Genomic DNA, 26,288 nt, shown 5'->3' with positions numbered 1-26,288 from the left:
TTTTGAAATGTCAGACCACTGTGTCATTGAAAAACTTACCCATTTGCAACTCTATTCATTGCTCACTTAGGGAAAATTCCCACAGAAATGAATAGGAAATGTGCCAGAGTAACAGTAAGAGTTATTGCAGAGGTTAGCTTGTTTTCAAATAACCTGGAAAGTAATAGTCATGGTCACATCAAGACCTAAAGTATCAGCTTCAAGTACTGCCTTTCATTTTAACTAAAAGGGTTAATCCCGATCACCAGCCACTTCTTTTACATTAGTGTCATTTCATTTGGCCATATGATTGCATGGGATAAACTGAAATAGATCTATAAAACTTAAACGGAACTACTGACCAAATTTACTGAGTTAGTGGAAGCTTGCAGTACTTCAAAAGTAGTATTTTAATTAAAAAGTCTTTCCCATGTGAGGAACTCCATGGTATGACTCTGATTTACTCTCATGAGGAATCTGGTTTGAGTCAGTGCAGATACTGCTCATTTCCTAAAAGATCAGAATCACACCCAAAGATAGCTTCACAAACAAAAGATGTAGCACAAGACATATGCTACCCTTCCCGCTTAAATTCTGAATGAGCCAAGGCTTTTTTTCTCCCCCTAAGTTTCAACATTTGTGAAAGGTACAAATGAGCCATGATAAGCTGATGAAGTATTGAAACATTTATGACATAATGAATATGTCTGACAAACCTGCTGAAGCTGCTTTGAATGAGGGGGAAAAATGTTGACAAGATTAATATAACTTAAGTTGCTACAATGACAGAAAACAGGAAGCCTGTCTTAACCCACCGTCTGTTGGGCTGAGTCCGCGGGCTGCTGAGATCATGGACAGAGATGGGCTGCTGTGCAGTGACCGGATATAGTCCATGTACGGGTTAATGTAAGGATGAGGAGGGCTGAAGGGAGATTCTGATGTTGCAGCAGGGTTTCTGTGTGGGGAAATTCTAATGAACGGAAGATCTGAGTATGTCGGGCTACTAGATAAGGCGGAAGGCCTGGAAGAAAGAGAAAGAAAGAAAAACAAAAACAGAGAGGTTATTGATATGATTGAGATCACAACCACAGAAGGAAAAATAGTTTAAAGGTAACATACATTCATTTCTCAAAAAATAACAACTGGGTTGCACATGTAATAACTTCCACTAGCTTCAACTGCCTGGAGAGAAAATGAATAGGAAATGAATTCTTTCCTATACCCATTATAAGCAACATTTCTCTGACCAGTTTTAACATGAGCTTATTTTTGGTTTAAACTTTACATTCCTCAATACCCTTTCCCCATGGAGTTCAGCAGAAAATGACTTTAGTTAGTGTGAAATATGCACCTCGTACACCACATATTAATTATTGCTGCTGCTTTGGAATGCATACTGAAATGCTGAATGACTTATGACTTCAAAACCACATGACTACTGGAAAAAAAAAGCTGTGAGAGTTACGCTGTGCCCACTCCCCTGGTTGGCCAACTTACCCTTCCTGGAAGTGCGAGATTACATATTTATATGGAAATAATTTCAAAAAACCCGAAGTTTGTAAGCCATTTAGACAGCTGGGCCTTTTGGAGTTTTTTTTTTTGTTGATGTCTCTTCCCATGAAAGATACCAAAATCTTGGTGCAAAGGAACAAAGATTGCCCCATATGTTTGTTCATGGAGTGATTCCAGAGACCGGTGCCTTCTGCAAGATCACAGTAATTACCTACAGCACTCTTAGAAAAGGAGAGCTCTGTTGCCTTCTCACACTACATATACGAAGCTGTGATGAACCAAGCCAGAAGCCTGAGTTCACTCACAGCTGATAAAGGACAAATAATCTGTTACAACACCTCATCATCCCACCTGGATGATATGACAACGCCTGGGCCCCTGTGTGGAAAACCTTCTATCACAGTAGTCAGGCTCCAAAGGCATTGGAGAGTCCAAATTTCATCAGAAGGGGTTGGAGTGCCTGCCCTTGCCAACCTGCTCTTTGGCAAAAGACAATGATTAAGCCTGTCATGCATTTGCTGTAGTCCAACTGGTTGACCCAAACTAAATGCCTTTTTGTCCCTGTTTTTCCAATTAATTTAGCATATATGCAGCACAGACACAGGCAGCAGCTGTGAGAGCAGTGAGGGCAGCCTGTTCCTTTGATGCTGCTGGCTTACAAAGAATAATAAAACAAGAAATGTTTTTTTTTTCTTTTAACATACACATACCACAATCAATGGGGATAGTTGTCATCACCTAAAAGGCTAACAGAACATAATCTGATGTAAGAGCTAATTCTGCCCTGCTATCGGCTCGGAAACACTAATGTATGAGTAGGACAAAGATCAAAGTTATGCATTCCTAACAGGACACCAGCTTCCCTGGAACAAAATCCATGAGGCCTCATAAAATCTGGGGAATAAAGATTTTTCCAGCTATGCTTTTCTCCCTCTATTCCCCTCCCTTCCTTATTTGGCTTTAGTGTCTTTCTTGCCCTCATAAGGCTTTCTGCAAGGTAAGCCTGTTTAGCCTTACACATATGAAAATACCTCCTACTTTCAGAGTTTGTTACACAGCTGCATTCTGTGTGTGTTAACAACAGATGCTGGCAACAAAATCACCTCTTTGACACTCGAGCAAATTATCCACAAGAAACCTAGCCAGTTACCAATAAGCAGTCAGTGTGTTTAAAATGCACTTAGAACCAGAAATCAGAAGTGGTTTTACATCACTGTGCAAAACAGGCATCTGCTTTCCTCAAAGCACCTTTACTCTTAGTGTTTTTGAAGCATCTTTGTTTTACAGCTGAAACAAAGTTTTATTCCTGTTGGTACTGTAAAACYTGAACAGCCACGAGGAATTAACTAGCCTTGCGGTTCCCTGTCAGACGAAGTGTGGAATGCAGAATCCTGAAAGCTTGTGGTGATGTAAGAAGCAAAAATACCACAGCTGGATATCACATTACAGGATAAATTTCCTATCCCCACAGTAAGAAAAATATATTAGTTTGATTGGTTAGATTGAGAAAATTTAATACATCAGTAATGAAGAAACTAAGTTTGGAAGCTCACAACATCATTTTACGAACTATTTTTTTCTAATGTAATCCCAACTCAAAAACAGTTAGAAACCCAAACAGAATGTGGGCAAGAGCCCTGATACTATCCAGTGCATATCGAACAAAAAACTTAACAGATTTTGCAAGAAAGCTGAAAGTCTACATTATTCTCAATGATTCACTCTCCACCTGGCCAACAGCCAAATGCAGCAGCAGGAACAAGATTAAGAGCTAGGCTGTCAGCTTCTCCCTCCAGATCCAATGGGTGCCATTCAAGGACACTGGGACTCAACTGTTYCTCTTCCTCCCCAGTTTTGCTTCTTGCTCTCTCTCCACTCCTCTGAGGTCCTCACAGTTTTCTGAGGACAGTAAAGAAAGGACGCCAATCTGGGTAACATCAACCAACAGCAGGTATATAAGCAGTGTTATCTGAGGCAGAAATAAGAAGTCATCAGATTCCATATAAAATTCCCAGCTCTGCACTCTGATGTCTGCTAATCTCTCCAGTGCCTGATTTTAACAGGCTGCTAACTTCTCACTCACTTCCAGCCTGTACTTGTCTCATTACCCTGTTTCTGGAACCCCCTTTCACAGCAGTCCCATCTTCCCTCCTTCCTTCATCTGCTTTCAGTACCCACTGTCTGAGCTCTCCCGACTTATTCCAATAAATGTTGCATATTCTTCCCTTCTTTCCCTTCCATGAAAAACTTCACAAATGCATCTTTAGAATGTATTGTTTTGTATTCGTATTTGTTTAACTCCCTTCTTTAGACAAAAAGTGACCTTTAGAAATGGCACAACCAAACACACTTACTATTAGCTGTTGTTTTCCAGCACTGTGTGCTTTGTGTAATAATAAAGGATGACTTTTGTCCTTTGTAAATAACAGATAAATAATAAAAAACAGGATCAGTTCTGCAGACACTTACTTAGTGATAATCAGACCACCAGAAAAGGGTGGCAATCCCCACCGGAATTTTGACCTCACACGTACTTCATCGCTAGCCTTGGCACAYGCTGCTCTGTATTGGGTCTGAGGCTACTTCATGGGACACAATGAGACTTCAGCAGAAGAAAAGGCAGGTATACTTTCAATGATATTGCTTGAAACTTTATGCTTCATTTGTAAACTCAGAACCAGTTACAGTTATTTTCAGCTTTGCCTTTCTTTGTCATTTGRGTGTGGAACTTGTTCTGCACCATCTCCTGTACACATACCAAAAACAGTGAGTTCAGTACTTTTCCTTGGGAAAAAAAGTGCCCAGCTCATCATCTACTGGAGGCTTTTTGTTTTGAGGAGAAACCTTAAGATTTCATAAAGATTGTCATAAACTGGTAACATCTTTGTGCTTAACTATCACTTAGCAGCATCGAATCTGTTTCCCTGTAGCAAATCATTACTGCTGCATTTGGGCCATGACCCAGTGAAGTTCTGTAAGCGCTTAGTATCTCACACATGTGGCAATTYTATTCCCGTTCAACAATGTATTTAAAGTGCTATGGTTTACTTCAAAGAGGGAAGTGAGGAGATGCAAGTTCTTTTCTGAATCAAGACCTCTGTGTCTACCTCCAGAGATCCTGGCAACTCAAATTTAATACATAGCCTATTATACTTYCAGTAGTTCTTTGAAGTTGGACATGATCATAAGGCTGTGTTTTATCACTGCAACTTCTATAATGGCCCTGTAAGCTGATTTTATTATTCTCTTCAGTAACCTTGATTACATCTACACCTCTGATATAACAGAAACGCTGCAGACAACAGGCCTGTGAAGGTGCCTTCTCTCTCCTCTGGAAACCACCTGTAGACCGGTCTTGGGGAAAAAGAAGTTCTCTAATTAACTGCTAAAGATATATAGAATCATTACTATAGCAGTGTTGTGCTTYCACTACGGAAGCACACTGTCCACCACATGCCCTCCTTTCTGTCCAGACCCCCTTCCTTGTTATCATTAAGGTGGCAAAATACTGTAAATGAAAGGACTTACTACTACCTACCTCATCGCCAGTCTGCCAACCTCTCCCCCTCCAGACTCTCCACTCTGGAGAGTCTAAAGTATTCAGCAGAAGAATGGCACACATGTGCCAAGGCAGTGAGATCAGTATAAGGGCAAACAACAAGTGCATTTTTGCCTATTAGTCATGACATTTTGCTTGATGAATGTTACAGAGGTGCCTAAACGCAGTACTCAAAATTCATGTAGTCTTATCAGTTCAGCAGCTGCAAATTCAACCATGGCAAATCAAAATACAGAAAGTTGCTGTTAAAGACTTTTTTTTTGCTACTACCGAACTACAGACGAGCTATGTAAGATTTCACTCACTATTGCTCTAAATGGTGTGCCACTTACTTAGTTGTATTGCTTACAATATTTAGTTGTATTGCTTACTGTTGCAATGGATAAACTCTTCATAAAGACGAGAATATCCAAAACAAGGCAAAGTAATGAACTATGTCCAAGGGCTCCAGTCAGGAGCAAAAGGTAACGTGGCCAGAGACAGGACTGGAGACAACACTACAACACGGGTCCAAAGTCCATCCWGGAGACAGCACCAAAGACAGGACCGCAACATCGATCTGATGCGCCCATCCAGGGGAGCAGCTATCAACTGCACAGGTCCACCCCAGGACCCATCTAGGTCCTATCTCATCAAGAGGCAGGGCTAGAGACAGATACACCTACAACACAGCTCAGACCAGGACTGAGCTTAAGTGGGTGTCCGGGGCAGAGGATGTGGGTGGAGGTCCCAGGTGAGGCTGGCCAGGGCAATTAAGGCTTGTTTCTGTCTCTCATGCAACTGAGAAAAGTATAGTGGGTCCAGAGACGTAATGCTACCTCCACCCTTGTCAGAGAGCTCCTACAACAGCAGTGTTCTCTAAATATAAAGCCAATTTAAAGCCACTCAGGACAGCTGCAAAGAGCTGTATCGTAGGAAAATCTGGATCAAAATTCTGAGGTTGATTTAGTGTCGGAGAAGTGATCTGTCATAAATGGCTTCCAAATCGCTGTAAGCTGTGCTTAGCCAAAAATCTCTTTTAAGCACAACCTATCTTTAAAAGAAAATCATGGTGATTTAAGCATTTCCTGATTTTAGCGGAAACTATAACTCCAGGACTAGAAATTTTAATGCCAAGTTTTGTCGTGATAAATTTTTAAATGGCTTTTTAATGAATCTGTTGAAAAATACATTTATATTGAAAACAGCAAGTGATCCTTAACTATAACATTGTAAATATGACACTGAGCTGAGGTTACAGATGGAACAATAATCTATCTCATAGAACAAAGCTTGTCAACGAAGTGGGATGAAAAATTGTAACGTAACCTAATTTATTATTGCCTTTTCATCCATCTTGGTATATTATGAAAGTGTCAAAGTTCAARCCTCGATATTTAATCATTTAACAGTACGTTATTCAATGCTGGAGCAAGCATTGATGGCATAACTCTCATACCAACGATATCCATGCTGTTTCTCTGATATCTGTTCAATTCAGTGCTGCTTGGAGAATGTTAAACTCATTAAACTGCCTTTTTTTTTTTTTCCTGGAATAATCTTCCGAAGGTTACCCTAAAAACATTAATGCTTTTATTTCTAGTATTCTATTTTATCTCTAGTAGATCCTGGAGGATGAACTAACAATAAGTACTTTCTTATTACTTAGACAGTCTTACTCCAAAGCATACAGCTGAATTCCTTTTGTAGTACCTCCCACGTTAAATGACTGTTTGCTTAATACTACAGTGGTGTGTATAGATTGACCCTTTGGCACAAGCAGTCAATAACTGGCTAATAAACGTTTTCTTATTAAGAGAACTCAATTCCAAGAAAGTAGAGTTTGATCATGAAAATACAAGTGAGAACAATTCTGATAGTTGTGATTAGCTGAAATGATCAAATTATTCCTCGGAGTTACAAGTAAATACATGGTTGTAGGTGTTTAAAACAGGCTTAGGCAGCAATTTATACAYCTGAACAATACAAGAAAATAACAAGTCAAATAATCATCCAGCTTCTCAAAATCTTTAGTAGCTATTTTAGGGCTCAGCCCTATATAACCTGGAATCAATGGCAAATTTTCCACCGATTTAACTGATAAAAGTCTTTAAGTGATCTTCATAAACATAAAATGCTGAGCTAATTCTAGTCTGTTGAGAGCCACCTGTAAAATTTCCACTCATTTTAATATAACTAGGGTTAGGCCAGCACCGACTGTTTTTAAAATGGTGTCCCACAGCTCTCACCTCCTTTTCTCTTTGCACATCTAGTTGAATTTGTAAACAATGAGAAACATAAATAYAGGAGAAATCTGTAATAGTAATACCTTTCCACATTTAAAGTTTTTAAGAAATCATGYCCCAAAAGAAGCAGTCCATTCCCTTAATTAAAATTTTTCATTAAAAAAAATCACTCACTGCTTCAAAACTGTTCTGTTGCATTTCTGGAATCAGAAAAACTAAACAAATGATTTATAATGCTTTAAGAATTGCAATTAATTGAATACATGGAAATGTTAGAGCACTTCTCATGAGAAAGAGCTCCAAATGCTACAAAAGGTAAGCACTGTTATCTGTATTTCCTTAATGGGGGAAATGAAGAAGAGGGAAAACACGGTAAGTCATGTAAGTCCTMATATGAGAAAGAACCTTGATTTCCTATAGCCCTTTCCATGCTCTTAACAATTCATCGGTATTTTGCTTGCTTTTCCTCCAAAATTCATCCTAGAACTGTAGTCAATATAGGGAAGCAATTCAATGGCTTCAATCCAAGACAAAGTCATAGAATCATATTTTGTAACTACCTTCCATTCAGTAGGTATATGTAGATAAATGAATGGGTCAGAGAATATGTAATTTACATATAAAAGGACCTAGATCGGGATTTAAGATACACAAGCTCTAACTCAGTTCCATCACTTATCTGCTGTGCAACCTTGGCCAAGTCTGTTGACTTCTTCTGCTGTATTCCCATCTGTAAAACTGTAGTAAAGCATTTAGAAAGTGCTGGTATCTACAATGGAAAAGTCAAACTAAGAGATATTATTCTAATAATATTTTCTTGTTGAGACAGCAATTATACCTTACAAAATGTGTGCACCTCTGGAATGCAAATTCATAAAATATACAAATAAGCTCACTTAAGAGTTAGAGTAAGGTGATTCTCCTTCATAAAGTTAAAACGTACCATTGAAGAGAGAAGGATACAAGTAACTGTATAAGGAATGTTCATGCTGCTGGAAATTATGCAAGATGATTAGCTGATTACCCACAGCAAAAGAATACTACTCTGGTTCACCTTTCCTTCTTTGGGAAGTGTTAACATCATGCAGTTACAGTTAAAAACTGGTTACATTAATCAGTGCACCAAATTCTTAGTCAGTGACTGTATTCCTATTTTTCAACTGATGAACTGCCTGAAAGCAGATCCAACTTCTTACATACTTTCTCTGCTGCTCCATAAAAATAGCCCAACCACAAATTTGTTGATTCATTTAAGAAGAGGTTACATTGTAATAAACAGTGAATATTCATTCATTATTTAATATTTTGGGCACACCAGGTCAGGTGTAACATGGTGAATTTCATCCCAAAGTAACACCTCTGCTCTGTATTGACTACAGTAGGCAACYGCTGCTTCAGATGCCACTGAGTCAAAGTATAGTCATTTCTTAATTATACAAGTCTTGACTCAAAGTCTTGCCATGTGTTCCTTAAATAACATATGATTTTTTTTTCTGGCACAACACATAGAAAACGATGTACTGTCTCTCAATATTCCTCCAAATCAAGATTAGGATTCTTACTTTCACCCTCTCATAACGGTGACACATAGTAACCATAATAACCTGCTTCTCCTTTTTTTGTTCCTTACATTCTGCCAACAGCTTGTCACCTGCCTCCCAACACATCTCTGAAACACCTTCTAGTGGGCTTTCGCTTAYAGGATGTCCCAGCTTGACAAGCCCTTCAGATCACTGCCTCTTCTTCTTTCAAATCCTTCTCAGCAATGCTGAAAAGAAACTAGCAACTAGGGGAAGGACTATATGGATTTACCTGACAATTTGTAACTGGTTGTAACTACTCCCTTCAATTGCCACTTGCCTTCTAGGCATCTAACAGACATCTTCTTGCAAATTTTGCAGATGCCCCTCTCAACAATTAGTGTCCCCCTATAGCATAGGCAGCAGGTCTCTGCCTCTAACCATTTCAGGGCAAATTCTGAGAGCCCAATTTGGACGAGCTGCAGCAGAGTTACCAAACTGTAAATAGGGCAAAGGAACACATTCTGACCCTGCTGAGGGACAACAGATAATCTTCAGAGAATGGCTGAGGAAAACAGTGGGAGCTGGTAACACCTAAAATCATCACAGCRAGATTCATCAGTGTTCATTTGCCAAAACAGTTTGATGTAAGCTTTTCCTGGAAGAGCTCCTTATMTTTGCAAAGCACTCAACAGAGCTCTGATCCTACACAGAGCTGTTAGACATTACAGTAAACAGTAAATAAAACTAATGCTATAAAAGAATATGTTGTGATTTCCATGGGTCGTTTCTGGTAGAGCCTTACTTCACTCAGTTCACAACGACTTCTATGAACTGCAGATAGAACCTATACCTACASAGCATATCCCAATATAAGTGCTGGTAAATTTTTCTTCCCCTCTCTTCAACTGGTTCCAAGACAATTGACTTGTTGTCATCAGTATATCAAGGATAATGCATCAATATTATATTTGATGCACAACTCTTAATCATTAGTATAAATTATACTCATGCTAGAAGAAAATGTTGAATAAGCTCAGGAAAAGTGCTGCTACACTTCAGCAGACAGAATGACATGGAGTCCCATATACCATTCCATCTTTAAACTATATTGTAGRACAAAATGCCGCAGAAAAATCTAAAAGGTCTACAGCATACTAATTATCTGTTGTTATTAATAACAGTTTGGACAGTGAAATTACCAYTCACATTCCTACAGCAAACTTCTGTGCTCTACAATCCTCTTTCAATGCTGTGGAGGTATTCCCTTTTGCTATTCAAATTTCAGCCTTCTCTTGGTTACAGGCAGGGCCTGCCATCTCTTGAAGTGTTTAACCACAGAGACACCATCATATGAATATGTGGACATACATAAATCCTGTCTGCATTCTGTTTCCCCTTTCTTCCTTCCCTTTCCCTTTCCTCTCCTCCTCCAAAAGAGCAGGTCAAAGGAGTGTCACCAGCTTTCTCACACTTAATGCTGTTAAGTCAGCTAATTGAATAAACATTTGTTTAACATTTGCTCCTATTTCACTAATGCACTGTGAGAATGAGAAGAATTTTATTCCCCTTCTCCCCCATCCTCCCCCTTCCTCAGGAGTGCCACTAGCTGTTATCGCAGTGACTAATGTGCTGTATGTGGCCATTATAGTCTTCAACTCTGAAATTACACCCAGGATGAACGATAGGCTCTGCCTGTATGCTGATTGGAGTTGGATGATGATTGATTAGAAGAAAGTCAGACTACGTAGCCATGCAAAAAGAACTGCACTAAGCCACAAGCTTAAACACTAAAGAGCATTTCACCAGTGGCTTCAGAGCTATTAGATGTTTTCATATTAACAACATTTCTCACATCCAGGTTTGTGCATTTTATCTTTATTCTTTCAAATCCTGAAATTGCTTGGATAAGAGGGTTTTATATATATATATATATATATATATACACACACACACACACACACACACACACATTTCTAAGAGTAGCCTGAACTTTTAGGGGAAATTGAAGAGGCTTTGTGTCAAGTACAGCTAAATCCAGCCTTTCTATATCAAACCTCTGCTAGAAAATTACTGTGCAGATGATAAGGCTGAAAGATATAATAAAAAGTGACTCTACTCAATTTACACTGCAATATTGGTATGACTGAATATTTTTCATTCAGGTGACTGATAAAATCACTAAACTGTATTGCAGATAAATAAAGGAGGCTTCTGTCAAGAATAAACACCATTAATCATGAAGTCTCACCCTCTGAGTGGCTCTGCTATGCAACTGCACAAATGCACCATCACAAGTGGCATGTGACCCAATGCCTGCTTTTTTTACCCTATCCTCTGGTGACACTATCTCCTTAGGAAACTTTTATTTTTCTAGTGTATTTACAAGGAAGTCCTGTAATATCTTTTGCATTCAAATTTACAGGCAATTGCATCCAAAATTTAAATTTCAGTGATTAGATGTTCAACTAAAAATCGATCCCACAGAACAAACTGAACCAATGCAGACCATGGCTACATTGGTGTAAATCCAGAGTTACAGCAGAAGTCTGCTTTAAAACTAGTAAGACGGGATCTTTGTGCCTATAAAGCTCAAACAACTAAGAATTTTATCTGTTCCCCAAACCCTCTATTCTCTTTTCCCTCAAAATCACATTTTCTGATAGGTTTATTTACCTGAGTCACTATTTCAAAACAGATGCTGGCAATCTTTTTGAACATACAAATACGAAATTGCTCAGTACTGAATATCTACCTTAAATAGAATTGATGGATTTTCTTTCAAACAGTGATTTTTATGCTAAAACTGGACATGTGCTTGAACACACTGACTGTTATCTGCCAAAAGCACAGTCATATGAAAAGAAAACCAGACAACTTAGGTAACCTTTCTGTAACCTGTTTTAGAGCAAGTGATGATTCAATAGTGGCCAGGTTATTAAGCTGGAATGAAGCAGTGCCCTACACACTAATGAGGTTAAAAAATGTAGTTAGGTCTTCATGTTAAAGGCACTTAGCAAGCAGTTTGCTTGGCAAAGACCAACTGTGTGTTGGAGCAGAGGACTAATCACACAGGCAGGAATCAAATCGACTGGAAGAATTAGGAGACTTGCGGCCCCGAGGAATGTAATTCATGCAGAAAAGCAGTTGTCAGAGTGAGGCCAGGGAACTGTGTGGGAAGAAAGCAAAATAAACAGCTCAACAAAGAAAACAAAGACGCTCAAATAGTGGCTTTTCTAATGGCTGAGTACACTGAAACTTCAGTGGGTGCATATGACAAACACCTCATCAGAGAAGACCTCTGCACAAGCAAACACACTGGTGAATGGTGCACTGGTTCAAAAACACTCAGAAAATGCCTGAAGGTATTTAAAAAATAACCTTGAAGTTGTTACGCACAGAAGAGAAAGTGCACATATATATACACATGTATTCATGAGTGGAAGAAGAAGAAAAACATCTAAATGGTACAAAGTTAARAAGAAAGTTAAAATACTTTCTGCAATGACTTCTGGTTTATCTATTATTCTCAGATCAGAATAGGATGCAACCTGCATGCAAAGAGCCACTCCTACTGATGTGCACCAGTATTCACTGCGGAAAAACTGGAATTTGCTTACTGGGATCAACTCCTGCAATGTGAGGACCAGATTACCATATCCACCATGGAGATCACTTGACCAGAAAGAGGAGGTTGACTCTGGTCCTAAATCTCAACCAATCTCATGTTATATTAACGCCAAGTTTTTCCCATGACAGGTATGATGGGTAGCAGCAAAATCAAACTTTGAAATCAACTGCTTGATATCTAAGTTTCCACAAATATTCTGTTTTCTTAAAAAACAAAATTTTCAATTAATGGGCTACTACTAACCCTAATTTAATGTTTTGAAATTTTCAGAGAATTGTTTTTTTCTAGTACTTAAACAAGTATCTATCTCCTTATTTAGTTTTTTTGATCATTTTTATAAGCCCTCTCTATCCAGTACTTGAGAATGTTACGCTTACTATTGTTTCAGCAAATTTGAGCTTCTCCTCTTCCCTTAACTCCTTCTGCTAAGGTAATAGTAAAGAAGGCATTCTTTATCCTAGCAAAGTACCTGAAAAGCCTCTCATGTTACCTGAAATGAACACTCTCTTCAATGTCTGTTCTGTGATGCCAAGAAACATTCTTTTTCCAAATTCAAAAATGAAACAAAACAAATCACTCACGTTTCATTTCAAACATCTACTTYAAGTCATATCTACAATATTATGGAACAGAGATTTGGGGAGAAAAAAGGGGAAAGAGAGAAAGCTTTGTTTCAATTCTGATTTTATATGCTAAAAAAAAGATCTTGAGCTGTTTAAAATAAAAGCAAGCTGGCAATAACAAGACAAATTCAGTAACTGAACACCTCTCATATTGCACTTGCTACTTAAATTTGGTTGTGAAGGGAATATTTGACTAAAATCTAACTTTAAAGGACTACAATCCTGACAGAAATGGCAACATGAAGGTTTAGTATTAATCACGTCTGCTGAAGTATGGCTGGATTTGCTYCTCATCTCTACACTAACATTAGCAGATATCCCAGAATTGATATTCACAAGAACTAGTGACTACCACTGAACAGGGAAAGTCTGAGCTAGAATTTCTCACCTAGAAGTATTACCTGCAGTAAAAAAATGTATACAGATGTACAGAAATTTATGTCTGTATAAAATACACAGGCTAGTTGCTGAACCTCCCACACCTGACACCACCACCTGGATCAATCCATGCACGTTAACTTTGGGAAGAAAAGCCAGTTTGAGAGTGGTTCTTATTAATACAACTCAGTGACTGTACCATGTGTATGTGTACTGTACCTAGCATTGCCATTCAAGAAGTGACCCTATGAAAACATAAATGTTTCCAGGCTTTCCAGAAGCACAGCTTATTGGAAAACTGGAGGATAACATTCTCTCATCCCCAAGCACCACTGCAAATAGCAGGCAAGGAAAAAAATTGTCATCAACAATTTTCCTGAGTGGCAGGATTCTCAGCTGTATTGAGCACAACTTATATCAAAGGTGAACGCTGTTAAATGCAAATTAGGAGGGGGAAAGGAGATATTTCCGCTGATAGTCACTTCCTCTATTTTCTCCAACAGTATCAAAGGTCCAGTTGGGGAGACTGGCCGACTGGAGTGCAACCAAATCAGAGTGGGAAAACACTAAGTTCTTATGTTAGGCTAAGAACTTTTCTCTCACACAGGCCAGTCTCCTTATTTGATCGTGCAGGCATTGAAAACCATTGTGATGCCACATAATCTGCAAGTCAGTTCTCACTACTGTTGAATATATAATGCCTGGAACACCATAGCCTTTGGGAGAGACAAGAGACAAAGGCTTCACACTACAGTTCTTGCAGTTCTTGCTTTATTTGTGCACAAAACTGGAGTTAAATAAGCCTTTGCTGGGCAAAGTTGTGCCTTTCTGCAAGTACACCCCCAGAACCAGAAAGGGGTTGGGAACACTACTTCTAAAGTGGTTACAGGGGAAAGTATGTGAAAAACAAGCATTAAGTGCAATGTAAATGAACGTTCTGCCTACATATTTTTAGAGAAGCATGAAAAAAATTTTGAAGTCTTTGAATTAAAAGCATTGTTTAAATACTAKAATTATTATTAGTTCTCTAAAAAGAACACGTAACTATGGGTCCAGGTAAAAACCTCAGAGGGAACAGACTGGTCAGCAAGGGACACAACTGTGAACAGCAGGATGGCCTACATATTTGCTCACCATCTTTGCTATTCATTTTTATCTAATGGCATGAGTATAAACGTAACTCCTAGAAGAGAGTCAAAATGGAAGTCTGATGTCCACAGACCAGGTACAGCTAAACAGGACAGAGGCCAGCCACGAAAACTTTCCTGCTATTGCAYTGATGATGTACATTGACAGCGATCTTCCACAGTGAACTAGAGAACATCTGATYACCCCTGGTCATTCGGTTCCTGCCCTCTCCGCCAAAACTGTCTAAAATGCAGTTAAATGGGGCTATTTGTGTTAGTAGCCTCTATAAACTGGACTAGACTATCAATCTTCTCTTACACAGGCCAGTGAAAAAGCCACGATAAATCTAGGCTGAACTTCAACAGGAGATACAGGAGTGAAAGATGTGTATCTTTAAAGATATAGCCACTTAAATCTGATATGTTTATAAATTCTCCCTCATGTGAAATACTCCCTACTTTTCTGTTGATCCTTAACACCAACAGTCACAGTACCTCATAAATAATGCTTTCAAGAAGAAGAYAGGTCAGTTCCTTCAGAAGCTTTGTATACCTCACTTATGGGCTTCAGGATGTTCTGCCTGTGTGTCTAACCCATGTGGGATCCCCTGAAGCTTAACACCACCTGTGAAAAACCTTACGRAAGTTATTATAAATGTAGTAATAATGAATCTGTAGGCTCAGACCTTCAGATTCAATGCTGGAAGGGACTAAACAACATATTCTTGCCTGGTTGTTAGGAGGAACCTCATAGGGCATAGCTTCAACAAAAAGTACATTCTAAAATAAGGTCTCAAATCCTTTTTTGGCCATATAAAGCATCCTGAGAGCAAAAATCAAACAGTATAACATTTTCCTTTAAATCAYTTCCTCCATGAATCAATATCATCTSTTACAAATGTAGGCCCAGTCTACCCTAAGGCACATGAATAAAATGCCCACTGTGCATTTTCCTTAGGGTGGAATTAGGACTTTTTTTTTTCTCTAGTATGATATGATAAAGAATATGCAAGGAACAGCTAGTTAGTCTCTCGTATCTCAGAAGGACAGCTGACAGTAGCGCCAAAGCCTGTTCCTACACTACAGATAAACAAATACATATATATCCACACATATATATGTATTCTACACACACACACACACACAAACGAATACTTGGTTGTGTGAGGGGAAATAAAAAGAGCAACAAGATACTACGTACACTTTTGCTTTGTCTTCCTTGGGAAAAAATCAGAACTAAATTCAGTCTATACTCCAAGATTATAGGACATGATTCCTTTGTTAGGGGAGGAGAGGGTTTAAGTAGGGGAAAGATTGTGTGAGAATATGATGAAGATGCTCCCTGTTCCTACACTACAGATGCACACATTGCCTGTATCTCTCCCAGTTTATACCTACTCTCACTTGAGGGAGAACTTCCAATTCACAACACAGAAATCTCACCAATACACTTAAAAGGRAGAAAGAAAGAAAGAGAAAGAAAGAATGCTAAGACTGTAACATTTCAGATCTCTTTGAAGCAAGATTTAACATGAGTGGAAGAATTGTACTGAAAAAAAAAAGGAGTCTGTCACAGTCCAGTACCTCACAGGCCACTGCAACAAGTTTGACAGCAGCCTCTATAGAGTTGGCTTGCTTCTGGTTCACTGCACGTGAATACCACAGTCAATATCTGCTCACTCGACTAATACTGCTGACTACAGCACAAAGAACACAGGAATTTTGTCCAAGAAACCACAGGCTAAGAGTCTCTGAATGTGCACTATATTTAGAGCTTGCATTCTTTGCAGTTGATAACAGAATGAGATAATAGATTACTCAAAGAGAAAACTACAACATTGTACTTATTCTATGTATTTTTGATTGTATGTTACATTAATATAATGATACATCAATGAAAATATGCTCAATGTTTTCATGTATGAATTATTTTTTTCTACTTGTTTTGTTCATATTTTCTAATTTTCAAACTTTTACAGACACTGGATAGATTCTTCCATCAGTCATAACTGTACATATCTAGAATAAATCAGTCCAAGTCCATGATAAATGCAGGCAAAGACATCCATCCTATTATACAAAGAGGATGCAYGCAGTGCATGTATTATACAAAGGGGATGCAGACGAATATGCACACTCACACATAAACATCCGCACACACAGAGCATGCCAAACGCTCGAAGTTATTCCTTGTTATTGTTCAAGTTTGCAGAAAAATGTTATGTGCAAGAAAGCATCCTGAGGCAGGACTTTGGTTGACATTTACTTTGATTCCATCATCTCTTAATTCACATTGGTCTGAAAGTCTGCCTTAGGGTATCACTTCTCACTGGCAGCCTGAGTATTCATCTAAGTACTTTTAACTGCCCAGATGGGGTAAAGCAGCTAAGTGGCAGTGTTGCCCAATGGTAATACCTTAATACTGCTAAACCTAAAAGCTATTTCTCATCAACAACACAATCCATACAAACCACTTAAAGAATTAATTTCTTGGGATTTAAGCTCCACCAGAAGAATCAGTGCCAAACTGCCTCTCAGGTCTAGCTCAGACACTGAATTTCCTTTAGGACCAGCAGAGGAGCACTCCCAATGACTGCAGAAGGCTCTCCCCTCTCTTGCCTTCCTTTACGTCACCCCAGGAAGCTGTGCTGCAAGTTGTTGTTTTTACCAAGTGACTATGTCAGGAGTGGTGGCCAGTGAGTAGCCTGCTGATGGAAGCATACCTCTCTCGTCAAGGCTGASGACTGCTGCTTCTTGAGCATTTTCAGTTCATTGTGTGACAGGAAGAAAGACAAAATGAACCCCACTTGTGCGTATGGCTTAGCAGGGCTTCCATGAGGCCACAAGACAGCCTCCAGGAACTTGTTATGACTCCAGGAAAAAGCATGGAGGAAGAAAAAAAAACGAGGCCTGTGTTTTCTTTTTCTAGACATCAAAATTTCATAGAAAATCTAGGGGAATATTTCTATAAAATATTTCCAACACAAATAAATCATTGCATTTTATAAGTTTTGTTTTCCCCATATACATTTAAAACCTCACCCCAGTTCTCCTCTTATTTCTACTGATGTAACTTCTCCAACCTTTCTGAAATCAATCGAGCTGTATGAGAAGAACAAAGGCCCTCTGTTAATGCAACACTTACCGGCTGCTATTGTTTCTCCTTTACAAATCTGTAGTTCCCTGGCATTACAATTAGCTACTCAAGAGAAAATGATTATGTCACAAAGTATTATCCGCAAGAGAAACAGATGAATGATGTGAACCAAATTTAATCTGGCGCAGTTAGAGGCAGTTCTGTTGACTTTCATGTAAATGCGCCTGCTTAAAGCAGGGTTGATTTTTAGCAGTGAATTCTTATTTGATCTAGAATTTATTTCCCAGCATAAACTAACTTTTAAGTAAGACACTCTTTTTCTCAATATTGACCGTTTCTCCTGAGTAGAAAGAGAGCAAATCTGTGAGAAATATGGGTTGAACTGAGTCTGTAGAAACGTTGAACTACAGTTAAAACTAAACGAATCAATCTAATGAACCTATATAAAAGAGCTATATTCAAAAATACTTACCTATTTCAGTTTAGAGGACATATTTTTTCTTGCAATTGTCTCTCAGAATAAAAAATGCAAGAGAAGAACCCACACTTTTTTTTCTGCAAATCAAGATATGCCACCAAACAGAATAATTTGCTTTTCTGAACTTTCCACTGAGTTTCAAAACTCCACTGAATTGAAAAAACATGGTCTCTTTCTGAACCTGCTTTGCAAGTGTTCTTGCAAAGGAGAATTTATGACCAGTAAGTCTTAAGGTAAATATTACTAAACAAGTAGCTACAGCTAAACAAAACACTGATTCACTATTCTTTATGATGCAACACTATACACTGAGTGAGAGATCACAGTCCTAGTCTAGACTCAAGCTTCCTCTTGCCCTGGTTTGTAAAAATCCTTGCACCGAAGAAAAACTATGGAAAAACTTCTGCTGAAGTCTATGTGCAGGTTTCCAGCCTTGCTGCTTTACAGCTGTGAATTACCATCTGAGCACTGCTCTGTCACCAACAGAGAGAGGCAAACATGTTACCGACAGTGCATACAACACACATACCCATTGTAGCAAACACTGAACAACTTTTAACAAGTCACCACTTCATACCTCCTCCCTTCTCAGATACTTGCTATAAAAATTTCGTAGACTATCAGCATCCGCTCATTACYGATGCTACACCTTCCCCACTTCCAGGGAAACGTTTCTTCAGCTGCAGCCTATTTAATATAAGATTTCGCTCTGCTTACAGAAAAGACTTTCATAAATGATTTTGGAAAGCTGTAACTACAGCCATCTTTTAATGTCCCAAGAGCTTCTCAGCCTTTCTTCTTCAATGGCTCCCGGCTAAACCATAAAACTTGTTCCAAGTCCTAAAGTAATGAAAGCCAATCTAACCAGTGTTGTTTTTCACACTGGGTGGGGCTCTCATTCCCACTGTGAAAGGATCAATGAATGCTCTAACAAGCTGAGGAACTCCTTGCCAAGTCTTTGGCTTAGAGGTACACTGAGGTAAAGCAGCTGGTAAACATTTAGAGGTTAAAAACATTGAGATTTTTAAAGGAAATAGGAGCTTAAGAATGAAAGAATTAAGGAAAAATCAGAATAGTGATGATGAGACTGAGAAAACCTAAATGTCCTATCAACAGTATGACAAGCGCTTCTTAATAATTAAGGATATTTTGTGGGGCCAATGCTTTAATCTTCTTGCATTTGGACATCCCCCATCATACTGAGTGGTCCAAAATCAGAGGCTGATGAAAGCTGGAGTGTCTGGCCTGCCCTCTTTTCTTTCTCACCCTTGTGTAACAGATGTCTGTATAAATTAGGTATGAAGTAACATATCCAAGAATCTGACTCTCTTTTTATGAACTTGAACCTGACTCTGCAAACAGACACATGCTTTAGTGCTGGTTCATTCGCACAGAATTCAAAATATCTGTTCATGGGGTCAATGTTGGGCAYATGCAAAAGCATTTGCAGGTTCAGAGCTAAGACTGCCAAGCTCAGATCCCACCAGCCTCAAGGAGCAGTGAGAGGAAAGGGGCCTGGAGTCTTGCTCATTCTAAGAAGCTACAAGACAGTAAGTGTAGTTTGCAGCTTCCCCCTCGTAAGCGCCTTCTTCCCTGGCCATAAGCATATGGGTAACATCATGCTCTCTTACTCAGAGTCCTGGGCCAAAGTAAAATGAGATGGCAAGAGAACACGGGAGATGATGACTAAATGGATACATGTTTTGGAACATACATGGTACATCTTGTTCAATGTTCAGCTCTGAAACTTCAACTTTCTACCAGCCTCCTAYGAAATGTCCATTAACAGCCCTGAAGAAATACACTGGCTGCCAATCTGCAGCCATTGCAGATGCTGCCGCTTTGCAGCTCCCCCCTGGCCTGCATCTGCTGGACTGTACTTCTGCCACAGCCAACGAACAACTCTCAGAACGCTTTTCAAAGGTCACCTTCAAAGGCCATCCATCCCAACCAGGTAATGAAGCAGATTGAGAGCTTTCACGCTACCTGTTAATGCAACTCATTAAAGGTACAGGAGTGAATGACCAAGTGCAGTAACTTCTTAAACCACTCAGCTGTATCTGTGAGTAGAAATTTGCTGCTACCTTGAGAGTCTTTTTTAATTAATATATAAAAACTTTTATGCTGCCTAAGTCAGATTTTTAAAGTTACGGGACTATAAAGTTACGGGACTATAAAGTTACACTCATTTATACCTGCTTTACCATAATCAGGATTTCACTATTCTTCCATTGCTCAGTCCTAACAACAACTCTCATTCCAACAAAAGCAATGTCAGCAAAGACATCAGACACTGTAAGAGCTAGCTGACAGTAAATTTTAAGTTGGTTCTTGCGGAGTATAAGAATCAGCATGTTCACAGTAGTAATTTATGTTTAAATAAATACCCTCATTAGCAGCAAAATTTTGAATCACTGCACACTGACTGGAGAGGTGTTACTCTCTAGTGGATGGCCTTGCAAACTTTAAGGACCGAAACAGTTTAGCTTTGGTTTCTGCTTTAGTACACTGCTTTAGAAATCAATTTTGAAAATTAACAAAGAGTCAAACCAAAGCAATAACAAAAAAACAAACAGGAGGACTATTAAAGCCATGTTTCTTTTGATGTGTTTCAATCACATGACGTTTAACAAGTAATATAACTTGCTGTTTCAATGCAAAGCAGTAAAACTGAATTACTAGAAATTTACTAGAAATATTTTGAAAACTAAGATTCATGCCTTGAATTTGAAAAAAAAGGAAAACATGCATTCCAGCTCCAATTATACTGTTCATATGTTGTCATTAAAGAACAACTTGAGTTTCATACATTTCCCCTGAAGTGTTAACTGAAGATGCACTGTAGAAATTCCAGGATAACTAACCAGTCCTAACAAACAGGTTTTGATAACACAAAGTGACACATTTCAGTACATATTCATAAGGGTTGGGGGTTATTATTGGGCTGTAATTGCAGTTGTTCTAACACCTAATAAGCCATGGTTGGAAAAACAAAGGCAGGTTAATTTGTGATTTCCTCTACTCATTCAGAGGCAAATTAAGTGTCAAACAGCTAATACAGAACATATTTCATTTTATGAGATTTTAATTTAATTCTGCACCATATCGTTGATGCCTTAATGTAGGGTGGTTTATCTAAGAAGAAGAGCAATTTATAAACCTCTTTCAATTGAAATCTTTAATGATAGGATACGATAGCATAATTACAGCAGTGCCTGCTAGTCCTACTACACATAAGCATCTGTCAGCAATTCCATCATAAACATAAACCCCTATTTTAGGGTTTATAACTCAGTTATAAAATTTGGCTCCAGGGTGAAATTTGGGATACAATAGTTCTGCCCATTAGCAATTAAACTACAAAAATCATATATATATAAAAAAATCTTCAGAGCTAGAACTACATACGAGCCTTGTAACACCTTAAGAATTCCCTGTAACACCTTAAAAATTCCTCATCYTTTTTATTCTACTTGGTCATTATAAAAAATTATGTGCATATGTTGTAGGTATCATGTGAACGAGTTCATTTCCACATTTTTTCTGCAGTTGTATTATTACTAACTAATTCCACTAAGGCTTGACAGGTTCTGGAACATATTTCTATGAGCTTGGATATTTGGGAACATGCCAATTTTTGCCCTTTTTTTTAACATTTGAGGGTACTATGAAGCTGAAGGAGAAAACCACTCACACAATGAAGTCATTGATGAAGCTGAGGGTAAACATTTGTATCCCAACTGGTGTTCTAYTCATTTTCTCTCAGAATTCTTGAATAACTTTGAATAGCAGATTCTCTCCTTTTTTTYCCTCTTTTTCATATTATTAGGACAGCAATACAAGTAATGGCTCCAAAAGATCCAAAATCGGACATTCCTAAGTAATATTTACATAAGGGTCCGTAAATCTTCTAAGAAAACCATCAGTGTCTATCACGTATGTCCATTAAAGGGTATTCCTAAAAACTGSAAAAGCATGACAAACCTTAACACCTACAAAGAAGCTGTTAGAGTCTGACAGGCTTTTTTTTAGTCTCTAATTGCATATTTACATTTAATTACATWGATCATAATGGCTCTAAGGGTCTATTACGGCTCATCATTTCAGTAGTGACATAAAGTAAATGAGTGGAAGAATCTACACAGTTTATGGAAAAATAAACAGACAATATCAAGGAAATCTTCATTTTAGAGCTTGGATTCATATCAGAGAGTGTTTCTAAAGCAACTGCCTGCAGTCATATCACATCATGCTAAGATCTTCTTGTCTCTTACAAGCCTATGCAGGGCCTGGTTGACTCACTACTTCAGCGTAAGGCTGGAAGCAGGGGTGTTGCGACTCAGGAAGTGGCATCTTTCTTTAGAATGGACATTAATTTCAGTAACCGAGTGTGGCGTCAGAGGGGATTATTGCTAAATTCCAAATAAGATGTTAATCTGCCTTTCTCAACATCTTCTTTAGGTCTTAAAAAAATCCTGGCAGTTCTGTCAGGATAGGGTACTAGTCCCAATTTCCTATCTAAACTAGAGAATCGCATTCAGCCCACCTGCAAGACTTTGCTCTCAGTTGCACAGTGTAATCTTATAGCCTGGGGCCCATGGGGCTCAGGCTCCGGAGAGATCCCCGGGCAGTGCATATAGCAAGCCTGGGCCCCACACAGCATAGGAGAGAGAAGTCTCAGCGAATGCTTACAGATGGTGCCCAGAGCTTGAAGATGGTGCTCTGCTGATCCGAGTTAAAATATTTCAGTGATCCACTTCAGTTCTAATTCACCACTTAATCAGTCTCAGTCCTGTCACCCTTGTTCTGGCAATCTGTGGAACTGGTACACTAGTTTATAGTATGCTTGGAAACCCCGGGAATTATTTGCTGGTGCTTCCTATCCCAGTCTTGCTCTCATGAAGGACAAATTTCCCATCAGCTTTGGAAGGAGCAGGAKCATTTCCCAGAACTTCCAGTTGGAAGCTGTTTTCTTTTACTTTACAAAATAAGAGAAAAAGTCAAAAATTATCTAGTCAGAATATTCACATGCACTGCAAAATCTAGAAAAATCTAGTGCTCAGTCTGTATGAGCCTGTCATCCTCGGCTTACATTTTTTTAGTAGCAAATTTAAATAAAAAATTGTTGGTGTATTTGAATATATTTTATTATGTGGCTGACTGTGGTGTAAATACTGATGCATCAGAGGAACTCTGAGTAATAAATCACAAGTTTCTGTACTCTCTCTTTCTATAAATACCCACTTTTCCTCTAATGCCCAAGGAAGACTGCAACACAGATTTATTACTTACCTCCAGGCAAATTTGCTCTGAAATTACAATTCAGTAAAAGAAGACTGATCCAAAAAACTGTTAGTAAAATATTGTGTGTGTACTTGGGCATGTAGTTAGGATTGTTAATATCAATTAATTCTGCTCACAGAGGAGGACTTGTTTTAAAACAACTTCATTTTTCTTCTGCATATATGTAATTACACAGCTGTAACTAATAGCCATAGCAAAGCAATCTGCCATCTAAACAACTAGCATTATTCTTCAAAATATGGCTTGTGCTTTTCTTCTTTTATTTTCTCAGTATGAGAGGTGATTAGCAGATATGATTAAATGTATATATCAACCCTTTTAGAGAAGTACTAAGCCTCGCTCTGGGGCTTCATTTTTAATGGTATATAGCAGTTTTCTGGACACAACAACTGTTTTATTCTGCGAAGCTGGTATCTGTCTCCCCACATAGAATAAGATAATATTTATTTCTACAGGATCTCACCACTACCACCTTTCTCTAATGCACGTTATCACTGGTATTCATTTCTTTTATCTTTGTGTAAACCATGTGCTCTATCACATTTGCCATTTTGTTTGGGTGACATTCCCATCAATCAACTGATTGCCTGTGTGTGCACACAACAGGGACTATAAAAATTTACCAAAAATTTCATTATGCGTCATAGCAATCACTAGAAAAAAAGCTTTGGCATGAGAGGAAATTTTAGCTGTGAAGAATCCCATGCCTAATCCAAACAAAATACACGTTTTGCCTGGCAGTATTTCACAGAGATCAGTACTTTTTAATTTAGTATTTATAGAATGGCAGAAAACAGAATAGATGTCGGTAAAACACATAGGTAACACTTGCCAGCTACCTATTGTAAGAGGAATTCCTTAGGTACCAGCCTGGTTTTGATTCACAGATAAACTTGATGCATTCCAAAAGTAAATCTTGATCTTTGATTAGACTGGCAAAGTGCTCCAAATGCAGTTTCAAGTACATAAAGATTCAAAYACTTGCCCATTCTAGGCACCACAGCCAGCTGAAGCGGGGAGAATACTTAATACTCACACATGCAGAGGAGGAATGGGAGATGGTTCATAATGGTAACGCCCCTCATGATGTCTTGCATCAATTGGTACAGGAGGGTGGAATGCTGGAAAAAGGTGAGGCGGATCTGAAAAAACAAGCAAGGTTCCCAAATCTGAGTATCTCAAATGTCTCTTTAACATTAAACAATGATGGAATAGGTATTGCAAAGTGTGTCAGCAGCAATATGAATTAGGGGTCAAATTCTCCTTTCCTGTTGCAGTCAGTCAAGTTCTGCCTCAGAGGAGAGTTTGGCCCAGAGTATTTGCATGAATATGTATTTACTAATTTTAATATTCTCTTTTTATAGCTTAAATAGAAAGGGACGTAAAGAAGTCTTTAATAAATAATTACAGTGCCCATATGTGAAGTGTCAGATCAAAAGGACCATCAAGCCTTTCATAAGCATTCCTGATTTATTTATTTTTTATTAAAACAAGAAAATACATCCTGCAAAAAAAGGCTTTTGCAAAGAATACAATAAAATGAAGAAGTTTATCAGCAGAGATATACACGCAGCCAGACAACGGAAAGCAAAACTGAAGCAGCATGCTGAGAAATGACTATCTGGAGTAAATCAGACAATGAACTTAAAAGGGAAAGGCAATTGGGAAAGGCTGTACTGGAGATGCTTAACTGCATCGCACCAATGGAGGCTTCAGGAGGAATGTGCCTCAGGACAAGAGGATTAATTTCATACCGCCCTTAAAAAGGAATGGCGCTTTCTTTGCCACTGCAGCTGGAGGCCCACAGACCCACAGCTTCGATATACTCCCTGCCCCATCCGCTCCAAGGTGCTAGCGGGAAGGGTAGCTTGGCAGCAGCCACGACTCCTGTTTCCTGCTGCTTCCAGACAGACAGGGGAATGCGCCTCAGCTTCCCCTGCTCACCCCACATCCCATGGGCACTCTGCATGGAAGGGCCCAGCACAAGCCTGCTCCACATTTTCCGACCATTTTTGTAACAAAATCGCCTCCCGGTTTCGGATGACAGAATTTAAATAGACTACAAGTCTCTGAACAATACAGGGTGCACCTTTGCAATTTGTTTGCGTAAAGAATGTTTCTGTCTACACTCTGTTCACTGCTGCATCCCAAACGTGCAGAATTCAAATAGTTCCACAAATGAGAAATACTCAGTGTCTCCAATGGCACAAAACAAACAGATCCTTCCCAGTTATTACCTGATTGCCACTTTGTATGAAGTCATGTGTTTATCCGACACTAAAGACTGACAAGAACAGACATGAGGTCATGTTATGGATTTACTGAAATGCTCCTAGAAAATCCTTAATTACGCGCTCTCAGTAAAACCAAGGCTCTTTCAGTTTTGCTTGCTGACTCTTAAGGTATCTTCTCTTTGTATTTCCTGCCTTTCCTATTCAGAAAAACATAATCCTCTTCTTAGAATATGTTATCTATGAAAACAGTTGCCTCAACCAAATAGTGAGGGTAACAAAATGGATTTTTTTCCCCCTTGGTATTTGTCAAAAGTTGAGTTGGTCTGTTACTATGTTTTGAAGCAGGAGTAAGGAACAGAGTAATAAAAAATCATGGCCCTCAGGAAATAAGTGGAGGAGACAAAGGGGAAATCATGTAAATTCTGCAGAAATATTTCCAGTAGTTCAGGAAAACATGGAAACACTTGAAACTGCCTGCCCAGTTTCACTGCTTCTTTTTGTGAAACATCAGCTAGTGTGTGATCAGCCACATTATATTTCTGCCATTTACTGACTCAGGGCTTAGCACCATAAACGAAAAATAAATGTGGCTTACTAATGTGAGCCAGGAAACCAACCTCA

The 26,288-nt window shown here is 38.7% G+C and overlaps 1 protein-coding gene across 5 annotated transcripts in view; it reads right to left on the bottom strand.

Moving 5' to 3' along the window:
• Window positions 1–26,288, bottom strand: part of GLI3 (GLI family zinc finger 3) — a 213,438-nt gene that overhangs the window by 72,431 nt on the left and 114,719 nt on the right. For all 5 annotated transcript variants that reach the window (XM_085320224.1, XM_085320223.1, XM_085320225.1 and 2 more), the window contains 2 exons: window positions 24,470–24,575; window positions 795–1,000 (listed from right to left, as the gene is read on the bottom strand). In XM_085320224.1, the coding sequence (XP_085176350.1) occupies window positions 795–1,000; window positions 24,470–24,575 (312 nt within the window). The remainder of the gene's footprint in view (window positions 1–794; window positions 1,001–24,469; window positions 24,576–26,288) is intronic.

Source organism: Rhea americana, unplaced genomic scaffold, assembly GCF_003343005.1.
Source record: "Rhea americana isolate MKP2758 unplaced genomic scaffold, rheAme1 scaffold_62, whole genome shotgun sequence".
Taxonomy (NCBI): Eukaryota; Metazoa; Chordata; class Aves; order Rheiformes; family Rheidae; genus Rhea; species Rhea americana.
This window is presented reverse-complemented; position numbering and strand designations above follow the sequence as displayed.